At 39.5% G+C, this 22,541-nt stretch overlaps 3 protein-coding genes across 5 annotated transcripts in view; 1 reads left to right on the top strand and 2 right to left on the bottom strand.

The window, feature by feature from the left end:
- sos2 (son of sevenless homolog 2) overlaps positions 1 to 22,541 on the bottom strand; it is an 82,343-nt gene that overhangs the window by 51,843 nt on the left and 7,959 nt on the right.
- dmac2l (distal membrane arm assembly component 2 like) lies at positions 935 to 5,694 on the top strand. Of its 3 annotated transcripts, none has more exons than XM_079694226.1 (5): positions 935 to 1,013; positions 1,138 to 1,234; positions 2,062 to 2,270; positions 3,246 to 3,417; positions 5,164 to 5,694. In XM_079694226.1, the coding sequence occupies exons 2-5, from the start codon at positions 1,140 to 1,142 to the stop codon at positions 5,279 to 5,281; spliced, it is 594 nt and encodes a 197-aa protein (XP_079550352.1). In that variant the 5' UTR covers positions 935 to 1,013; positions 1,138 to 1,139; the 3' UTR covers positions 5,282 to 5,694. The 3 variants fall into 3 exon arrangements, with proteins under 3 accessions (XP_079550352.1, XP_079550353.1, XP_079550354.1); XM_079694227.1 differs by having other exon boundaries at positions 963 to 1,009; XM_079694228.1 differs by having other exon boundaries at positions 997 to 1,026.
- Positions 5,825 to 21,807, bottom strand: cdkl1 (cyclin dependent kinase like 1 (CDC2 related kinase)). Its single transcript, XM_079694217.1, has 10 exons — positions 21,748 to 21,807; positions 20,265 to 20,479; positions 16,213 to 16,334; positions 13,259 to 13,331; positions 12,457 to 12,547; positions 11,914 to 12,114; positions 11,159 to 11,241; positions 9,854 to 9,910; positions 9,066 to 9,218; positions 5,825 to 7,159 (listed from the first exon to the last, which is right to left on the bottom strand). The coding sequence occupies exons 2-10, from the start codon at positions 20,430 to 20,432 to the stop codon at positions 7,058 to 7,060; spliced, it is 1,050 nt and encodes a 349-aa protein (XP_079550343.1). The 5' UTR covers positions 20,433 to 20,479; positions 21,748 to 21,807; the 3' UTR covers positions 5,825 to 7,057.

Below are 22,541 nucleotides of genomic sequence, written 5' to 3'. Positions count from 1 at the left end.
ATGTGCTTGTAACTGAATATACTGACAAAGTTCTTATGGGCAATTAGGTTCGTTTCTTATTATCTTATGGCATGATAAGAGTTATTATACTAGGGGACCACAATGGGAATAAGTCTCCAGACATGATTGTGTATTTTTCCTCTTTAATTTTTAACATATGCATACAGCAGTGCAGTGTTATATTGCGTGTCTTAAAGTAAAATCCCATAAAAAACACATAGACCCATTAGAAATTACAAATGACTCCCAACAAAAAGACAATCCTTGGCTATGCACCAAAACATTTCAGGATTTTAATTAAAAAGAAATGTATAAGGACAATAAATAAATACATGTGATATAATCCACATAACCTGTTTTTAAAGTTGCCAACTTTTTGTAGGCTACTCAACTGTGCAATTAAAGCTGAAATGTGACACCTTTAAGAGATTGGTATTACATAAGATTCAGAGACATAAATGTGCTTGATTTGAAGATATTTTTTGTTATTTTGCTTCAAGATATCATTTAAAAATAATCTTATACAAACATTGTTCACCTCCTCCTTCTAAAATAGCATGAATCTCTTGATGTTATATGTGTTAAAACAAACATGCATTAAGTATCCATGCAGGTAGATGCAAGTCTGCTAATTCTCTATCCTACCAAGTAACACCTGATTACCATTAGCATGTTTTACCTGTGTAGCGTCGGAACTCCTTTATGGGCCTCGCGGTCCCGACAGCCTTCACAGTCGCTCCCACAAAAAGTCCGGATCATGATCACGAAGTTCAGTAACCCTCACACTCCATTGTATAACTATCAGAAACACCTCCAGAGTATCAGTTTTGAGTCTCCTCCTCCCTCCTGTTTCCTGCTGTTAGCATGATGCTACATCCTGAAATCTGAGACATTAACACGCCCCCTTACGGTGCTCTCGGTTCAGCCAATCAGTGAGCACGCTTTTCTGAACGTAAGTACACAAGAGGTCAGAGCAATGGACGCGTCTCAAATGTAAACAGAGTTCGAGGAAGGTGATATTATTCTGTCTGTGACGCATTTTCAGTATTTATTTGTGTACCTTGTTAGAGCAATAGCATACAGAAAGATATATTAGTGTAGTTTTATAATATAGTTTATTTTCTTTGTGTTTTTCAGATATGAGGCTGTTAACTCGGGCAGTGCAGTGCGCAGTGTCTCAGAGGGAGAGCAGCCGCAGACACTTCTGGGGATGGCTCAATGCAGTGTTTAACAAGTAAAATCATTCAATATATATATTATTGCAACATGGATAAATGATAGAGCTGCAATTTCTAGCTTATGGCTACACTGCAATGCATGGAGATAAGATAACTGATCATATCCAGTGGTGTAAAATAACTAACTACATTTACTCAACTACTGAACTTAAGTACAATCTTGAGGGACTTGTACTTTAATTGAGTATTTCATTTCATACTACTTTGTATTTCTACTCCACTACAAGAGGTTAATGTTGTACTTTACTACTACATATATTTAATACCTTTAGTTACTCTACAGATTCAGATTAATGATGTGAAATATAATCAACTCTTAAATCAGACTTTTATTTCCTGTGACCCTCCTTGACTTCACCTCCTCCTCTTCTCTGGTACTTTAATATGTAGGAGGAAATTAGATTTTAAGCATCAGTTTGCACGTACTACTTTAAAGCAGATGTGTCTCTTGGCGTAAAGAAGTGGAATTCTTTGCCGAATGATTTAAAGGGCTGTCAGAACATTTTTATGTTTGAGAAAATGTATGAAGAAAGTGTATTTAGACAGTATGAAGTTGACTTTTGATTGTGTTCTGGTTTTATGTTTCAAGATTTGTAAGCAACTGTGACTGAAAGAATTTTGCTTTTATTTTACTTTTTACCAATTTTTTTGTTTGCTATCTTTTGTAAGAAGGGGCAGGTAAAATAATATTTTCTTCTCTCTGCTCCTTTCCACCATGCGCTATAAAAAAAAAACAGTATGAGTGTACATGTTTTGTTTTAAAATAACTGCCATGTGTGGAATAAACAAATAAAATAAAATGAATATCCCCCCCCCCCCTCAGAGTGGACTATGAGCGGATCCAGACGGTGGGTCCGGACCGGGCCGCCGCAGAGTGGCTGCTCCGCTGCGGGGCCAAAGTCCGGTTCCAGGGTTTGGACCGCTGGCAGCACGACTACAACGCGCTGCCGACCGGACCCCTGGGCCACTTCAAGATCCAGGGCATCGACGCCACCGAGTCCTGCATCATGTACCGGGGCTTCGACCACCTGGGTACGTGAGCACAGTGAGAAAGAAATAAACAACATTTACATTTCACTCCACATAGGCATGGACTAAAACCAGGAATACATTAGAATTTAGAAATGAAAAATATGCAAGTCAAAATAAATTATTCATGTTCTTACAAGAGATGCAATTAAGTATATTAACATATTTTTTTGCGGTATTTTCATTATATTATATATTTGTCTATTCTAGATGATATTATTTATTTATTTTTATTCCATCATAAATGTATTGTATTTTTTTCAATTATTTTCCATACCTAAGTTTCTACACATTTATCTTGAATATTTTGTTCTTATTTTTATTGTAATTTTAATATTCATGTTACTTGCCGTGTAAGAGAATCTTTCCGCTCGTTTTAACAGAGTATTACGTTTCGGCCCCCGGCCTGTTAGCAGCCTAAAGCGCCGGATCAATCAAAGATTAAAGGTCCTCTCAGAAAGTCTAAATGTTGCATTAACCTGAGCTGAGCTTCACATTAACCTGAAAGAGATTCTCTGTGTTAACAGGAAAGTGAATCTCTCTCTGATCGTCCCTAAGTGACGCACGCTGCCGGGATGTTTTACACCGAGCGTTAAGAGATTTATTCAGGTGTTAAATCCCTCTCTGTAAACCTAATCAGTAAAGTGTGTGTGTGTGTGTGTGTGTGTGTGTGTGTGTGTGTGTGTGTGTGTGTGTGTGTGTGTGTGTGTGTGTGTGTGTGTGTGTGTGTGTGTGTGTGTGTGTGTGTGTGTGTGTGTGTGTGTGTGTGTGTGTGTGTGTGTGTGTGTGTGTGTGTGTGTGTGTGTGTGTGTGTGTGTGTGTGTGTGTGTGTGTGTGTGTGTGTGTGTGTGTGTGTGTGTGTGTGTGTGTGTGTGTGTGTGTGTGTGTGTGTGTGTGTGTGTGTGTGTGTGTGTGTGTGTGTGTGTGTGTGTGTGTGTGTGTGTGTGTGTGTGTGTGTGTGTGTGTGTGTGTGTGCAGATGGTTTGCAGCACTTGGAGGAGATCAAGCTGAACCGGTGTATCTACATCGAGGACACGTGTCTGGAGAGGCTGAGCATCATCGAGAACCTGCAGCAGAGTCTGCTCCGCATGGAGGTGGTGTCGTGTGGAAACGTGACCGACAAGGGCCTCATCGCCCTGCACAAGCTCAGGTGACGATTAACCGAAACAACAGGGTGATTAAAATGTCATGCATTCACCGTGAACGAAGAATAACGAATCGTAGAAAAAACTTGATGAATTTTTGTTTTAAAAGCCTCATTTATCCACTCCTTGCTCCTTGCTTCACTTTTATCTATAGGATCTGTAGGTTTGCACAAAAAGCAATGTGAGACTATGTTATCAAATTGAAAATCATGAATGAAACTCCGTTCTACACATCCTCTACATATCCAAGATATTTACATATATCTTTAAATTGTCACTTATAAGATCACTTGTGTTGCAGTACTGCACTTACTGTAACTTGTAAATTATATTAGATCATGCACCAAAGTCCTGTGTTAGTGAAGAGTGTGGTCTGGATAAATTAGACTTTTTTTATTCTCCAGGAGTTGTTTGTTTGGGAAAGAATGGGTCAAAATCTGTGTTCACGTTCACTTCTTCCATTTTGTCATAAAAGTCTCATAAGATGTCAGAAACACTCCCACAGACGAGTAGCACAAGAGAAACAGTTAAAGGGTTTGAATCGTGTAGTTTTAGGTAAAAGTCCCGTGTACGTGAAGTAGGGATCTGAAAACAGGACAATGACACTTTCCTTCTGCAGTTATGTGAGAGTTAGCAAACTGAGGTTTTCATATTGTTTTTCTGTAATTTTGAGGAATAGCCAATTATGGTGTTTTGATTTTCTGGAGGTTTGAGAGATTCAAGAATTCAAGTTAACGCTGGATAGTCATCTATATACAAGCATTCCTTTAAAAACATCACATCTGCTTCTTTGCAAAGATGTATGACTTTTAAATGACTGAGTGATCCATTTTGTCACCTATTGTGCAAAATCCACTTCTTCATGTCTCTTCTACATCAACATGTGTCCCCTCTTCTCCATCACCATGTGTCCCCTCTTCTCCATGTCTCTTCTACATCAACATGTGTCCCCTCTTCTCCATGTCTCCTCTACATCAACATGTGTCCCCTCTTCTCCATGTCTCTTCTACATCACCATGTGTCCCCTCTTCTCCATGTCTCTTCTACATCAACATGTGTCCCCTCTTCTCCATCACCATGTGTCCCCTCTTCTCCATGTCTCTTCTACATCAACATGTGTCCCCTCTTCTCCATGTCTCCTCTACATCAACATGTGTCCCCTCTTCTCCATGTCTCTTCTACATCACCATGTGTCCCCTCTTCTCCATGTCTCTTCTACATCAACATGTGTCCCCTCTTCTCCATGTCTCTTCTACATCAACATGTGTGTCCCCTCTGTGGAAAGAGACTCTGAAAGTTTCAGGAACAAAGATTCTCTCTCTTTTTGTCCTGATCCATTTCTATAAAAACCTGTCTAAAAATGAGCTGATCAGATTTTGGCCACTTTATGATGTCATAACGATGTTTTGTCTTGTGTGTAACCATTAGCCAATCAGCAACCAAGGTAACCCCCCCCCCTCCACCTTATCACCTGAATCTCCTCCTAGAGCACCATTGAGTTCTTTTTAACCAAATGTCTCTCAGCGGGGGCGTGGGGAGGGGCTCCTTATTTTCATCTAAAGTAACACACAGAGAATCAGCACTTTGGAAACAGGGCTGAAACAGAGGGGATTATGGGTAATGCTGCAATGATCTGTTTGGTGTTTGGAGCCAATCAGAGACATGTTTTGTATATATCTGAGACCTGTAACATATAGATGAGAAACAGTTTAAAAGGAGACCTTTTAAATGAAAGTATGATGTTCCCTCAGGAACCTGGAGCTTCTGTTCCTGAGCGACCTGCCGGGGCTCGGAGACAGAAAGACGACGGTGAGCCGGCTGCAGACGGCGCTCCCAAAGCTCGACATCTCCCTGGACCTGAGCGATTAGACGGCCTCTCCTAAAGGCCCTTCAAAATAAAATCCCCAGGACTAGAGGCAACATGAAGATGCTTCAGCTTGAAGTGAATGTCCATGATGTGCAGCATGGGAAAGTAATAAGCACTCAAATGAAAATGAAGCACTTTATTTATTGTTTTTCTCGAACAAATCTGTAGTTTAATATTATATGTTCAACATTCAAGGTATTAAAGTTGACTCCATGTGTTTGTACAAAGAGAAAAACAAGTTGCAAAGGATTCAAGAATATTTTTTCTTTAGATTTTTACATTAATTTGGCATTTGCAGGATATCTGAAGACAGATAGCTGTCAATGTTGTTGTTGTTGCGATAACACAGCATGTCATAACTACACTAAATGTTATGAATGCTCATTTCATTATGCAATAAACAGCCTGAACACAATATGTAGTCAATTATTACACGTTTTCAGTTTTTATATTCATGCATTATGTAAGAACCAATCGAATCACAATATGTTGATTTTATGCATTAAAGCATGCATTTCAAAAATATTTTTAAAATAGTCAATTAGTTCAGTAGATTATCTTTTATTGATTATATATTTTATTTGTTACATTTTATTATATTGTATTGGCCTAAACTACACCAGGTTTCACTGTATCCCTAGCTAAAACATATATGTACAGATTAAGACAAATATTTTGGTTGTTTATTTCAAGCGCATGTATTTTTACAGTTTAATTATATCATTAATTGTTACATTTTTAAGCCTATAAAATGTCATAAAATGGGGAAAAACATCCATCCCTGTTTCTAAAATACAGGATATTCACTTTATTATGATGAGAAAAGCAGCAAACACTTAGATTTTGAAGGATTAAAACTGCAGTTTCTGAAATGTTTGCATAAAAATTAGTGAAAGTAAATGTTTCTGATGATTCATTAATCGTTGCAGTCCGACTAACTATTGCAATATGTAATAATATATATTTTTTAAATGCAGGGAAGTGTATTACATATTGCATTCAGGCTGTTTATTATAAAATTGTGTACATATATGACAATTAATCAATCTATTATGTAATATTTCAGGAATATTCAGTCATGACGTCAATAAATAGTTTCAGAAATATCAAAGTTTGTGTCAAAAACTCACTAAAAACATTTTTCTTTCAAAGAGTCCCCATCTTTATATATAAAAAATACATTTGGCAAACAAAGGAAAGGCAGTACACGGACCTTCAGTTTACAAGCAGAGCGGCGGTCTTTGTCTTTAAAAAACTACACAAAATACACGAAAATCTGATAAAAAACCTGGGTGTTTCTCAATGTCAAGGAAGGATGCTCCAGAGCCACTATTTCAAGGATGCTACATCATCGAGTCCCGCCGAAGGACTGTTCCAATGTCCAGGCTCCTTGGAATTCTACCGAGCCCGGCGTCCTTCGTAGCGAGACATTTCGAGGCTGCACATGTGTAGACTCCACGGTCTTAAAATCCCCACAATGCTTTGCGCACGGACCAATTTCACAAATCTGTGTCGGAAAATGTAAGGCGGGGCCTCTCATATGACGCACACCTGTTAGCCTGTTCCACCATTCTTCGTTATCCGAGGCTAGGAAGGATTCTTGCCTCGCTTCTGAAGGAAGTGACTCGGAAGACATGTCCTACCAAGGAAGCGTCCTCGACATTGAGAAACACCCACTGAGTGCATGTGTCGGCAAATAGTGCATAGAGTGACATCAGGATGATAACATTATAAAATGTGTGAATCCTCTCGTTAATTACAAATGTTTAGATATTTCCTCAGATGTTGGGCAGGTGGTAGTTGAACCGGCGCAGGTTGTTGTTATATTTTTTATTATCCAGCGACGGGAAGATGCTGCTGCTCGTCAGCTGAGGCAGATACTGCAGAGAGAAATAACATGAAAGAGACAATTTTCAGAGCATTTTAGAGGTCCCATTCTGCTTTTTGGGGGTTTCTGATCCCTTTAGAGCAGGGGTGTCAAACTCAAGGCCCGCGGGCCAAATCCGGCTCGTGACTTCATTTCATGTGGCCCCACAAGAGCTCTGAAAGAACATGTTTATTATATGGTTACATGCCGATTTAAAGAAGCACATTGCCCATGAACTACATGTCCCACAATGCATCTCAAATTTGACTTTTTCCAGAATTTGGCTTTTATTTTTAAATCATTTTGTGACATTCTCACCGAAGAGACTTGCAATTATTTGCCCTAGACTTCTGCTTTCAGACGTATTTAATTATGAAGTTATTACCCTATCCGATGATAATCCAATGAAGAGTTAATAATGTAATATAATACATTATTTTATATATATTAAATATTTATATCTGTATATATATATAGTCCTAAAGTTACAACCGGCCCTTTGTGTACAATCATAATGCTGATGTGGCCCGTGATGAAATTTAGTTCAACACCCCTGCTGTCCTTTATTTAACCAGGTAAAAAGTCTCATTAGCAATGTAGCAAACCGCAGTACTTTTCCCACTTTAGTTCCGATATAGTTCCGAAATGTCGCGTTCACACCAAAAAGAGCCGGAACAAAAATAATTTAATCATAACCTTTTTCACCCCCTTTTCCGGGAAAAGAGGGTCAAAAGGTTCCTATGTCTGATTGGCTGGGCGGAATGCAAACCACGCCCCGTAAAACTCCAAAAAGGTTTTGTGAAGCCGCCATTTCATTATCCTCGCATTAGCATTATTAGCATTAGCATTAGCCCAGCGCACAAACGCAGAGAGACTAAGTTATGGCAGAGAAACCCACTATGCTGCTGGGAGTCCCAGCAGCTTCTACTGAAACCAGTCCCCAACTCCGGAGACTTCCGGCCGGGGACTTCGGGTGGCAGTATACGCCGTGAAGTTGTTTGCGGCCTGCCAGTAAACCCAAAGCAGAAGAAGAAGAAGTGACGTCAGCGGCTTCATTTGCCTAATCCCCCCCCCAGGGACTTATTCCGGTGTGAACGCGATCTGTACTTAGTTCATGAGAACTAAAGAGTTCTCATGAACTAAGTTCTGATGAACCTTTGTGGGAAAAGTACTGCGGTGTGAAAGCGCCTATTGAGATTAAAATCTCTTTTCCAAGAGCGACTTGGCCAAGAAGGGCAGCATGAACAAAGTTACATCAGATAAAACACAGACAATACAGGCAGAAGAATACAGCGGTCATAAGACACAAATGAAATGGCACATTAACCAGTCAATATGCAAATAAAAGAAACTATTATGAATCATAAAAAACCGGCACAATTTAAAACTACTTCAATTATGGGATAGAGCAATCACATCGACCGATGGATTCTTGTTCTCTCTCCTTTAAGATGGACTCAGGGACGCGGGAAGTCAGTCAGAGTTGGGGGTGCGGGGGGGGGGGGGGTGCTAGAGGAGCCTCGCAGATGGGGGTGCTGGAGCCCCCTCGGCACCCCCCATGGTGATCAAATCTGAGAGTTTCAGCTCCTTCTGTACATTATTCAGAGCAGAAGGGGCAGCATATTTAAAAGTGTTTTACCCATACCCGTTCTATAGGTTTGTGTGCATGTGAAGGGTCTGCAAAGGCTAAATCCTTGAATTCCTTCCAGAGGGAGTTTCTCTCCCACACACTTCCCAACTAAATGTGTACATACATCTGTTCTTTACACTAGAATTTATTTAAAAGAACACCATTTTGGTCTGCTGATATTTAAGATGTTTGATAGTTGAATAGAAAATATTCAGTATTTAAAAAACTGACATAAATATGGCAGTTTATTGGTATTTCTAGTCTAACTCTCTGTACGGAGCATACTGACCCCAGGAGGGACGTGTTTTCGGGTCAGTCTGGTCCTCCTGTTCCCCGATCGGTCCTGAGACGAGCTGCTCTTCTCCTGCAGGCTGTCGAAGTACGGATGCTGCAGCAGCGTCTCACAGGACAGACGCTCCGAAGGGTCCATCCTCAGGCAACCCTGCATCAGGAGAAACATAACACACTGTTATAACCTTAAAACAACATTATTATAACCATCAACCGACGCTCCGAGGGGTCCATCCTCAGAGAACCCTGTAAAATGGACTGACTTTGTTATGACGTGAGTTTTTTAATTAATATTTTGACTTTTTTGGTGACTTTCTTTCAGATTTATGACTTTTGTTAGATTTATGACTTTTTAAAGAAATACGTTTTTCTGTAGATTTGTTTTCAGACTTTTAACTTTTTTTTATTATGACTTATTTCTCAAAAATAGGGGTCTTGTTTTTGTTTTGAATTTGAACTTTTTGGAGATTTCTGACTTTTGTTTGGTTGAATCTTTAAATTTCGATAATAATGACTTTTTTTCAACTTTTTTTCAAAATCTTCCTCTTCTCATTTTCCCCTTACACCCTAGACTTAATTCTTCATAACGTTTTTCTTTGACCTGCAGCTCCATGAACATTTTGAGTTTTGACTCACCGATCACCAACGACCTTTATATTAATCTTTAAAAACTAATTGTTGTAAAACATTCACATCGCCCCTGGATTAAAATCTAACATTCCTTAAACTACAGATTCTGACTCTGGTGTGTTATAACTCAGATAATAAGAATACAGTCGTCTTTACCTTCATGAGACTCAGAGCCTGGTGAGAGACGTTTGGGTATTTCTGCTCCAGAGGCTCCTGCAGAGAGAAAACATCACAAACACAGGTATTAGTAGCTTTTAGAAAATGTAATGAAAGCACTTTCAAAATAGCTGAACCAAAACTATTTAATGTATTTTAATGTTTATTATGTTTGTATATGTACATGTAACAGATAAAGTATATCGTATCGTATAATTTGCAGACTCTCAAAGTCTTTATTATCCAATCTAAAAATACAAATTTTAGGAGCAATTTCCTTAGTTTATATTAATTTATCATTTTAAGGCCCAGACACATCAAACTGACACCAAAGAACAGTTCTTTGACTGTTGTGTCGCCTCCCGTCTCGGCCATGTGTCGCACTGGAAAACACAGCAAAGACTTCAGCCGGTGGCTAAGAAGCACGTACGAACTGCGCATGCGTGAGTGGCAATAACTCTCCTTACCAGCAGGTGGCGGTAGTGTGTATTTGTCATTCAAAAGAGGCAACAACCGGAAGACCGACTGCTTGATAGCCGAGAGAAGAAGAACAGACTGCGTGATATAAACAAACAACAAATAGCATGTGCGTTCCATTTTCACTCTACAGCAGAAGCTCATGGGGCTTTCCCGAACCTGTGTCGAGAGCTGGAGTTAAATGGAATCTCACATTTGCCTTCTTAATAGCTTGTTTGGGTCCCTCACTTCCGTTTCGCTTCTCATGCACTGATTCGCTAAGCTGAATAGCCAATCAGAGTGATTTCTTTAGTCGACGGCCTTTGCCTTTTACCGATGTTGAACATCGGCGGCGGAAGGTGTCGGCACGGCCAAAAAGACACGACGGGGTGGGAAACACCAATCTGAATATGGCGAGATCTATCAACGCCTAAATCGGCTTGGTGTGTAAGGACCTTTAGAGTACATTTATAGCATAAGATTGTGTGGTGTATATTATTTATTATTTAATTTGGTCGGGTTTTGCGGCATAAAAGTCTTTATACCTTGCTGGTTGGGAGCATGACAGCTTGGTTCCTTATTGTGCCTTTTAATATTTGAATGATCAGTTTATATGAGAAATAGTTTGTTTGAAAATTATTTTTTCCACTGCCTTTTTTGGAATAAACAAGCATATTTTACTTTTCAATCGCATCTGGGCATTTCTTTAATTTTTTCTCTCAAACAACAAGCATCGGTCAGCCCACGAGTGAATCACGGACAATAGACTAAAACAAATGGACATCGTGGTCACTTCACTAAGATAAGTACAAGAAGCTTTCTGAATTCAGCCGGTTCAGATCCTCTCACCTTCTGCTGGGGCTCGGGGATGGAGACCCCGCAGAAGAACTGGTTGCTGCTGAACACCTGCTGATGTCGGGGGGTCAGATCTCCTGCAGGAACACACACATAAACATTCATTCATCCTGTAAATGTAGGCAAGCGTTTACAACACATTTACACAGGCAATTCTGTCCCAGGTAACATCTCCAACCTTCCCTGTATTCCAGCCCTGTTAGAGAATGGCTGATCTGGGTAGGGGGAGCTTGTGCCTGCTAAGAATTATACCGGCAGAAACAGCTAAATTCTGCCGTGATTAAACGCCATCATGTTCCAAACCGCATCAAGGATTATTTCTGAAACAGTATGGAGCTCAAATGCTTATTCTCTTGCAGGTTTACCACAAGGTGAGTTCCTTTTTTTATTTCCTGATTTTTTACACATGCTCTCTCCAGTACAGGTTAGCTCTGAGTGTTAGCGAGGCTTGCTAATGTAAACAAAGACCATATTACGTCCAAAACAGTCGGGCAATGTTTTTGATAGCAACGTTTCTGATAGGGCCGTGGGTCCACATTTCAGATATGACGTCATATCGGACGCAAATCTGGATCAGCTCCGTTGTAACCCCGTTTTTAGAGATGTGGGTACGGAGGAAAAGAGAGGGGGTTTTATTTTCTGGCGCTGCGTGAGTTCCCTGACACACCGGGGACACATCTTTATGTATAAAAGACATAAAATAGTGCATTTTGCATGATAGGTGACCTTTAATATAAAATAATATTTACCCAGGGTTCTGCGGATCAGGTACAGCTGGTCCATGTCAGACTTTCCGGGCCACAGTGGGACCCCCGACAGCAGCTCAGCGAACACACAGCCCACCGCCCACACGTCCACCGGGGCGCCGTACTGCGTGTCGCCCACCAGCAGCTCGGGGGCCCGATACCAGCGCGTCGCCACGTAGTCCGTGTAGTAATCACAGGGGCCCGCTGGGGGACACACAGGATATATATAACTGTCAAGCTCTGTCTTTGTTTTCTTGTTTTACTTTGAAACGTGTTCACCCCCTTTCTAATGTCTACAGTTGCTTCCTGTCTGATTGTCTCATTGGCCCAATTCCAAACCACACCCTACCCACTCCCACTCACAGCTCAACGAGGCTCCCTCCTGTCAGATGGAGGGAGTAAATACAGCGGCAAACGGAGGGGTAGGGTGTAGGGGGCAGTTTGGAATTGGGCCATTGTGTTCACCTGTTGCCCTTGTGTTTCTGCCTCCCCTGCCCAGCTGTGTCTTGTCTTGTGATTACCCTTGTGTATTTAGTACATACTCACTGAGTATCCGGGCGAATCCGAAGTCGCAGAGTTTGATGACCTGCTGTTTGGTGATCAGGATGTTCTCCGGCTTCACGTCTCTGTGGATGCACTGCAGACACGGGAACACATTCATTCATATTCATACTGTTATATTTACGTACTCTACCCTGCTGTTTATATACCCTATTTATTTTTATCCTGCAGATGTGAAATATAATCAAGTGTTAAATCAGACTTTAGTTCCACCTGGAGTAAATTCACAAGCTACCCTGCAGTATACAAAATCATTCAAACTAGCTGCACCTTTACCAGCTTTGAGAACACTTTGATGATCAATCATTATAAAACATATCATATATATTATTCTGAAATGGACCAATCTGCACAATGACTACTTTTACTGTCGCTACTTTCACTATATTTTGATGATGATACTTTTCTACTTTTAATTGAGGAACATTTTGAATGCAGGACTTTTACTGTAACAGAGTATTCCTACACTCTGGTACTTCTACTTTTACTCAAGTACAAGATCTGAGTACTTCTACTTTTACTCAAGCACAAGATCTGAGTTCTCCTCCCATCTCTTGATTGTAAGACACAGATAATAAAAGTGTTTTGTGTTGAAACAAACAGTGTTTTTAACGGCTCTGTTGTTTGGTGTGTTTTCGTCTCTCAGTGAAACATTAACTGCTGCTCAGCCGAGGAGGAATTCTCGTAAAAAAAGAAGAAGAAAGGAGTGATAAAGCAGGAGGAGGAGGGTTTAAAGAGGAGGGAAACAACTCACACATTTACACACAGAGGAAATAAAGGTACTCACGTTCTGTTTGTGACAGAAGTTTACAGCTTTTAGAGTCTGCCACGTTATACTCCTCACAAGGTGCTCGGGAACTCTGGAGGACAAACAGGAAATCAACTTTATTCATTGATTCATCATTAAACGATAGCTAAACTCCTACAAGGTGTTTTTCAGGTGTATATCAGTATGTAGTGTCTCTACTTTAAAGAGTCCTCTCCTGCTGATGTTCAGGTGTATATCAGTATGTAGTGTCTCTACTTTAAAGAGTCCTCTCCTGCTGATGTTCAGGTGTATATCAGTATGTAGTGTCTCTACTTTAAAGAGTCCTCTCCTGCTGATGTTCAGGTGTATATCAGTATGTAGTGTCTCTACTTTAAAGAGTCCTCTCCTGCTGATGTTCAGGTGTATATCAGTATGTAGTGTCTCTACTTTAAAGAGTCCTCTCCTGCTGATGTTCAGGTGTATATCAGTATGTAGTGTCTCTACTTTAAAGAGTCCTCTCCTGCTGATGTTCAGGTGTATATCAGTATGTAGTGTCTCTACTTTAAAGAGTCCTCTCCTGCTGATGTTCAGGTGTATATCAGTATGTAGTGTCTCCACTGGGACATGTCTCCATGCTCTAATGTTCAAAAAGCTCTTTATTTTTCTCATACTGTCTGTGCTGCAGCACCTCTTTTAACCCTCTGTCTGAAACCAGAGCCCAGTCTGCTCTGATTGGTTAGCTGGCCGGCCCTGTTGTGATTGGTCAACCGCTTAGAGATGTCCCGCCCTCTTAGCCTATCACGTACAATGTGTTGGAGCGCTAGCCAATAGGAACGCAAATGCTACATAGTGATGTCACTATGTTCCAGAAGTGAACAGAGGAGTCTATATAAATTGTCGTGTTTAGGTATTCATTAAGATATTAATGATGAAAATCAGATTACTGCTTAAAGTGTACAATGTAACACTGTAATAAGTGTTATATTTGAACACCAAGTTGGTATTTATACTCTAAGATGACCAACATGTGATATTTTGTTTATTTGTTTGTGGTAATTACTTATTTTATCTTGTCATTAAGTATCCCTCTCCAGAAATCTGCACTAAGAGAGAGTCCACAGAGATCCTGTAGGTAATCAGCATGTAGATTTCCGTCTGTATTCCCACACGTGTAACACTGAGTCTTTGTTTCTCATGTTGCCGGGGAGAAGCTAAATCGAGCCCTGTGAGCGGCCATTAATAACCCCCCCCACGCTTTCTTTTGAAGCTCTGTTTCCAGCTGCAGCAATGCATTGTGGGAGCACGGTAAACATTGCTCACTGCGCAGGTCGGCCTCCGGGGAGACGCTGATTTAATGCAGAGATCATAAAAAGTGCTCAGAGCCGCTTTTATGTATTTCAATGCTCTCATTATCTTTGATTTATGTCCAGAATGCAAACTCAGCTGTGTTTGCTTTTTATATAATAACAACAACTCCTTAAATAGAGAAATACATACTATTTATTGCATTTATAGCACAGGTTTCTTAAGCTTTTAATACTTTACACATAGGAAGTGGCTGAAATTAGTTAAAATCTTATTTTTTGGGGTTATACTTTGTTTTATGTTGTGTTTTCTGCAGGTCCAGGTTTTTATTTGGAATATTACTTTGTGTAAGTTGCTTTAATGCCCATACAAATAATTGTATAGAATGTATTACACATGTATCTCAAGGTTTCATCGCTTTAATAAGAAAACATAAATATTGAATTGGCTTTAATAAAAGCGTGTTTTTTAAATTATTTTCTTATAACATTATATAAAATTGATTATTCTTGTAATCAGATTTTACATTGGGTCTTTTTATATATAATATTTGGAGTAATAGTTATTCACTAACATTTACTGTATGTACAGTTAAGGCCGCCGCTTGCGGACAGGCAAGGCAGGCAACTGGCCCCGGACCAGAAGGGAGCCCCCAAAGAAGGTAGATTAAAAAGGTTCACAGCAACGACAACATGAAACACCCTTTAATTTACTGCAACGACATGTCGGGAAACCCCCTCAAGGCGGCCCCATGCATAGCGCGCCGTAAAATGCTGCTTCTTATCTTAAGTTTCGTTGCCTTGCTCCGCTCCGGGGGGTGGGGGGTGCTGTCGGCTGTGCGTGGTGATGATAAGCTGGTTCGAGGGTCCCCCAGTGAATGTTTGCCTAGGGCCCCCACACACTCTAGAATCGGCACTGTGTACAGTATGTATAAACATCAGTCCTCTGTAAAGTATATTTCGTTTGTTGCAACCTCGCTCCCTCTGCATTCAAGTATTTAGCAAAAAAAAAGGTGAACATTTGCTAAATGAATCTCTTTTATATATTTGAGATGTTTGGATGTATGCGATAGGGCTGAACGATTAATTGATTTTAAATCGAAATCGCGATTTTAAATTATGCAATTATGATATCGCAAAGCCTTTTTTTTTTTTTTCTTCTTGTGTGTCACTCATCCACACCAATCAGAAGTGCTGTGCTCCACATGCACCAGCCATTGTTAACCAATCAGAAGTGGCCCATGATAGAAGGTGATAGACAGATTGATCCAGTCACCTGCCAAGTATTTTTGAAAGTGCCTGCCCTTTCCAAATGGCTTCCAAAGGAGCTCTCCTCGATGGTTTGGTGAAACCATCTGAGTCAGGTTAGTAATGCTCCATCACATGTTTCTATTACAGGGTGAACCTTAAACTGAAGCTTGACTTTAAAGAAACCCAACGGAAGTTTCATGTAAGTTTAGTTCTTTCACTCGTAGCTCGGGCTGCGGGGGTGCTAGAGACGGGAACACGTTGATGCGACCTTCCTGGCCGGAGATATGGCCACATTTTACAATAAACTTCCGTTGGGTCGCTTAAAAACAAATATCGCAAATCCAATCGCAATATCTGTCAGAAAAATCTCAATTAGATTATTTCCCCAAAGTACTTCCCCTAGTATGTTAGCTTGTTTTGTGTTTTAGCCTCACGGACCCTCGGGGGTGTCGGTCGAGCTCGTGCAGCACCGTGTGGTCGCAGTACTCGAACACCAGGTGCAGTTTCCTCTTCCTCCGGAACACCTCCATCAGGTTCACCAGGTTAGCGTGCTTCAGTTGCTGCGGAATAAGAAGAACTCTTAGTTCACAAAGGGCTGGGTTAAGGCGAGGCAGAAAGTAAATGATACTGGAGGAATATTTATTTGTTGGTATTTGGAGAGAAATGTGGAAATGTCAGAGAGGGGAACATGCTGGAAGAAGTTAAACTAGAAATATAATGGGGAGTATTCAATAATATAATACATTTTATTTAAGGGCGACTTTCATGACACCTAAGGACAATAAAAAGATAAATAAATAGAAAAATAGATGAATAAATAAATAGAAAAATAATTAAATAAATAGATAAATATATAAATATATAAATAAATAGATAAACAAATAAATAACTAGATAAATAAATGAAGCTGTTAAAGCAGCGTCTCTGATCAAACAGCTGACTGTGATAAACATGCTGTTGCCCCAGACAACCTGCCCCCCCCCCCTTCCCGCATGACTAATTCAACTGAGTCTGTTTCTCCTTCTCTGATGATCCTCGTGATGCAGCAGCAAACACACAGCTTCACACACCTTCATGTTTAAAATATTTTGGGTATAAACAACAAAGTCCTGCTGATGTTTTAGTTTTTTTTCCACCCTTATAAAGTCTGACAGACATGACGCAATGAGTCTGTCTTTGTTCCAGAGTAGGTGATGTTATGGACATAGTTCAATTATTGTTCTGATTATTTTTTTGAGTGTCAATTAATTAGAAAGTTGATTCAACATCACTTTATTTTTGAAAGGATGTTTTGCATTTAACAAACAATAACACTGAACGTATTTTACATCTGAAGGCTGGTTATATTTCTATTTTTATTTAAAGTGCACCTATCATGCTATTTTAAGGCATATATTATGGGTCTCAGATATATACAAATATATAAAAACATGTCTATGATGTGTTTTGCTCAAAATACAAAAAGGTTATTCACTTTAGAAATCCCTAATTTCCCTCTATTCCAGCTGTTAGAGAAACGCGGATTTTGGGTCCTGAGCTTAAAAAAAAAAAAAAAAGGAGGAAGTGGAGCTAATGCCTGATCAGAATTCTACCGGAGATAAAGTTAAATTCTGCTGTGATAAAACGCCATCCTGTTCTAAACCACATCAAGGATTATTTCTGAAACAGTATGGAGCTCAAATGCTTTTTCTCTTGCGGGTTTATCACAAGGTGAGTTCTTTTTTTATTTCCTGCTTTTTAAACACGTGCTCTCTTCAGTACAGGTTAGCTCTGAGTGTTAGCGAGGCTCGCTAATGTAAACAAAGATGAGATTACGTCCAAAACACGTCAGGAATTGTTTCTGATAGCAACTCTCTGTGGGTCCGCCATCCGAAATTACGTCATATCGGCAGCAAATCTGTATCAGCTCGTTGTACCCCCGTTTTTAAAAGATTTAGGTACGGAGGAAAAGAGAAAGGGTTTTATTTTCTGACGCTGCGTGAGTTCCCCCGACACACCGGGGCGGGGACACATCTTTATGTATAAAAGACATCAAAAAGTGCATTTTGCATGATAGGTCCCCTTTAAATTAAAAGAACAGTAAGTGCACACCAAGTGTTCAGAGTTAGACATAATTGCTCTTTGTAATTCCGAAATCTTCATTCAATATTATTTGGACTTTTGTTGTTGCACAGGATTTACCCTTCAGGTTGTTTTTTACGCAGCTCTTTTCTCTCTCTTCTGTGCAGCAGTTAAATGCAGGATTTACTGCACCCTGCCCCCCCCCCCCCCTCCGCTGGCTGCAGAGAGACACTAAAAACAGGATTTGCATTTTAAAAAGGTCAAAATAAGACTTCTAAATAAAGCGCTGCATAATAGGACACCTCATAGAATATAAAAACACTACACTATGAGCATCAAAATACATTTTAAATATCTTTCCATCATGTTTTTACTAACAGAAGAGATCCAAGTATATGTTGTACAAGCCAAAGTAGTTAATACAGACACAAGAAGTTATTTTTTTGGTGATCATTTGGAGCTTTTCTCAGATTATTTTGACATTTTCTCTGAGAATTTGGACTTTAAACCAAAATAAGACACATTACCTCATTATATATAGATGATTCTACGGTAATGTTGACTTTTTGGATCCTTTCTAATTACAAACGAACATTAACTCACTGTCTAATAACTGTCTTATATTTCTTTACATTTTAAATTATTTTTTATTTGTACGTTTTCTCTGATCATTTTGGCATTTTCACCCATGGACCGAAAGAACAAGATCGTTGATACAAGCGGCCAAAATGGGTTTCCTCTGGAGGGCGGCTGGCATCTCCCTTAGGGGTAAGGAGAGAAGTTCAGTCATGGGGAGTGTTGGGGAAATATGTTCCTATAGGTCCATAACTTTGACCCAGTTTATAAGTTTGTACTGACCTCATTGAACACAGGCCTCAACCTTGGGCTGCTCTCAGTGTTTTTGTCTTCCTGCATGTTGGCGTCAGCTGATAGAGGTGTTATGGTTGTATCTTGTTGCACACTGACTGTTGATTGTTCTCTCAGAACTAGCTAAATACATGGGTCTGAGGTAGAGATCTTCAGAAACATGTCTTGTGAATTCTCCGACCGAAGCTCCAAATAAACCATCATTGTTTGCCTTCATAGTTCCTGCTCTCCTCGTGTATCTCTGAGTCTCCATTGCCACTGAGTAAGGATGCCAGTTAGTAAGGATGCCATTCAGTAAGGATGCCACCTGGTAAGGATGCCACTTAGTAAGGATGTAGTAAGGATGCAACTTAGTAAAGATGCCACTGGGTAAGGATACCACCTGGTAAGGATGCCACCTGGTAAGGATGCCACCTGGTAAGGATACCACCTGGTAAGGATGCCACCTGGTAAGGATACCACTTAGTAAGGATACCACTTAGTAAGGATGCCACCTGGTAAGGATGCCACCTGGTAAGGATACCCCTTAGTAAGGATGCCACCCAGTAAGGATGCCACCTGGTAAGGATACCACTCAGTAAGGATGCCACCTGGCTGAGGTGTTCCAGGCACGTCCAGTTTAGAGGAGACCAAATGGCAGACCCAGGACCAGTTGGAGGGGTTATATCTCTTCGCCGGCCTGGAAGCGCCTTGAATCCCCAGTGAGATCTGGTTGATGTGGGTTAGGGGAAAGAGAGGTTCAGGGCTCTCTGCTGGAACTGATACCTCCGCGACCCGACTCGGATAAGCGGGAGAAGATGGATGGATGGAATTTGAAGTTGGCTCCCACTTCTCAGATACATGAGGGTTACCACCGAGGTGCATGTGACACAGATGTTGCATCGTGTGGTTGGATTGGAGTTGTTTTGCCTCCAGCATGTGCATATCGAGTTTAGCCAAGTGATGAGGCAGTTGGTTATGCAGGGTTTCTATACCTGAACTCCCTTTATATTGTAAGTTGCATTGGATAACTTTGCTGGAACGTCTGTCTCCGCGACCCGACTGGGATAAGCGGGAGAAGATAGATGGATGGAGTTTTGAAATGTTTTCAGATTTTTTAAACCAATTTTTCAGATTTCTTTTTTGGTAAAATCGTTGGTGAATTTCTTACATTTTTCTCTATAATGCTTGAATTTTTTTCATTGTTTGTATTTAAAAACGTTGGATAATTTTGACATTTTATAAACATCTATTTCTGATTTTATTTTTTCTTCTGTTTCTTTTACATTTTCTCTGATCATTTAAACTAAGAAACAAATCTGACTCACCATCTGACCATTCTGACCACATTGTGACACAACACTATCTTGTTTTGTCTCTACCTTCCCTGGCAGAAATCCCTTCACACCTGGAATACTGTTGAATCAGTTTCATGACGGCAAAAACACAGATGTGAAAGAGAGGGTTTTTCGAGACATGTAGGATCATATTAAGCAAGAAAAAGGGGATAATAACGAGGATATCACCCGGATAAATAAAGGTTTTTTGAATTGATAGTATTTATGACGTTATTGTGTCTTCACCTTGAGCATCCTGATCTCCCGCAGAGCGATCTTCTTGATGATGGGATCGTCTTCAGACTCCACAAACTTCTTGATGGCGACGATCTGTCCCGTGTCTTTGTTCCTGCACTTGAACACAACGCCGTACGAACCCTCCCCGATCTTCGCTATCTTCTCGTACTTCTCCATCACAACGTAAAACAAAATAATCCAGGAGAAAGGACTGAGTCTGCAGCCTGAGAATAAAACAGATGGAAAATATTGAATACAATTCACATGTGTTGGTTAACAGGAATAGATATCATGACGTGGTGTACATTTCTACTTAACTCCTCAAGTTTATATAATTTTTTTAATTTATTTGATTGTTTATGGAGCATCTGTCAGAAAAACTCATGTTCTCCTCGGGATAAAAAACGTATTTTCAGAAAAAGTATGGCTATATTTATTATTTTCTTTTTTTGTTTTATTTTTAAAGTTTCATCATTAAGGCTGGAGATACACAATTATTTTGTGATTTTTTTCTATTTATTTATATTTTAAGCAACTGCATTTTTTGATTTTTTTTTCTGATAATTTCTCTTATTATTTTCACAACTTCTTTAATTATTTTTGCCTTTTTGTCTGAAGTTGTTATGATCTGAAAGTTGTGACATACCAGATGTATTTCTTTTTTTTCTTCATGTCTTTGTAAAAACACAAAAAAGGGGACACATATGTGAATATTTAGTGGTTAAATATTATTTGTATTAAATAATTTTCTTGCATCTAAAAGCATTTTGATAAAAACAGCTTAAACATTTATTGATACTAATATATTATATTGATATATTTGTATTATTTTGCACATTTCTGCACAATACTATGCAACTGTGCATATGTTTACAGTCATTTGTAATGATTTTAGTTGTATAATTATATCTTTGTACACATTTTGACTTTATTTATAAAAATCTTTGACCTCTGCAACATTCTTTATTATTATTTTTTTAAAGAGCTTATGGCACAGAAAAATCATGCATAATCATCAAAATCATCCTTAAAAGTAGAAATACTTAACATGCATAAGCACATTTAATAAAAACCTAAATAAATGCAGTGTTTCCGCTGTGGAAAACGTCTTGAGAAACCCTTTAAATTGCCTCCTGAAATAGATGTGAGTGCTCAGAGGAACAGTACACCTGTCGCTCTACACTTAGATTGCGTAACCAAAACATTTGCAATGCAAAGTACATTTCATTTCCCTGAAGTAAGGGGGGGGACACAGAATAGAGAGGGAGGAAAATCAAAGTGATGCACATTTAATACCTGCAGAAAATTTGATAATAGCCTGTAAATGCATGCTTTAGAGTGGCGTTTGATGCTAAAAAACAGTCACCAAAATCCAAGTCTGAGCAAAGTTACAACATGAAACAAACTGATGATTAAAGTAGGTTAGTTTGTGTTAGAAATATTTAAGTAAAATACCATTTCGTTTTTAGTAAAATGTTAAAATAAAACTTACTTTTGTTGAAAGAGAGAGATCCAGAGTCAGGGAGGATCACAGCTCAACTGTCTGCGGAGAGAGGCGCGAGGAGGCTTATAACGAGTTAACTGGGGTGGAAGAAACACAAACATCCGGTAGTGCCCTTCAAAATAAAACACGGAATAGATTCCCTCCTTTGCCTGTATAAGAAATGCAAGCACAGCAACTCTTACATCTCAGATGCAGAAATGGTAAATGTGCTTTAATTGAATATTTCCAATGTATGCAAATTTGTACTTTTACTCCACTACATTTATTACCTAGATATTTAAATGAATATGTGGGACTATTGCTTCTTATTCTTAAGTTGTTTACCAGACTCTGATGCAGTGACTCTCTTGGGGATTCATAAAACTTTATTATGAAAATAAATGACATTTCAATGTAAACCATTTGAGTCAAAATGCAGAAATAGAGACATAAACTAAGGAAAGGAGACGATGTAAATCAACAAAGGTAAACAATAACTTTCTGATCAGCAGCAATCTGTTTCGTGATTTTATTTTGAAGGTAATATCCTCTCATTTCCGGTGTCCGCTCCGGGTTCCCATAGCAACAGTTGAGCGACTCCACCTCGCTCCACCTCCGTAAAAAAGGAAAACAGACTGAGTTTCTGCGGACTCTCCTTCCTCAAAGTTAGAGAGTTAAAGAGGTGTTTTAATTTAAAGGGGACCTATCATGCAAAATGCACTTTTTGATGTCTTTTACACATAAATATGTGTCCCCGGTGCATCAGGGAACTCACGCAGCGTCAGAAAAATAAAACCCTTTCT

The sequence above is a fragment of the Notothenia rossii genome (genome assembly GCF_949606895.1).
Source record: "Notothenia rossii genome assembly, chromosome: 7".
NCBI classification, from domain to species: Eukaryota; Metazoa; Chordata; class Actinopteri; order Perciformes; family Nototheniidae; genus Notothenia; species Notothenia rossii.
This window is presented reverse-complemented; position numbering and strand designations above follow the sequence as displayed.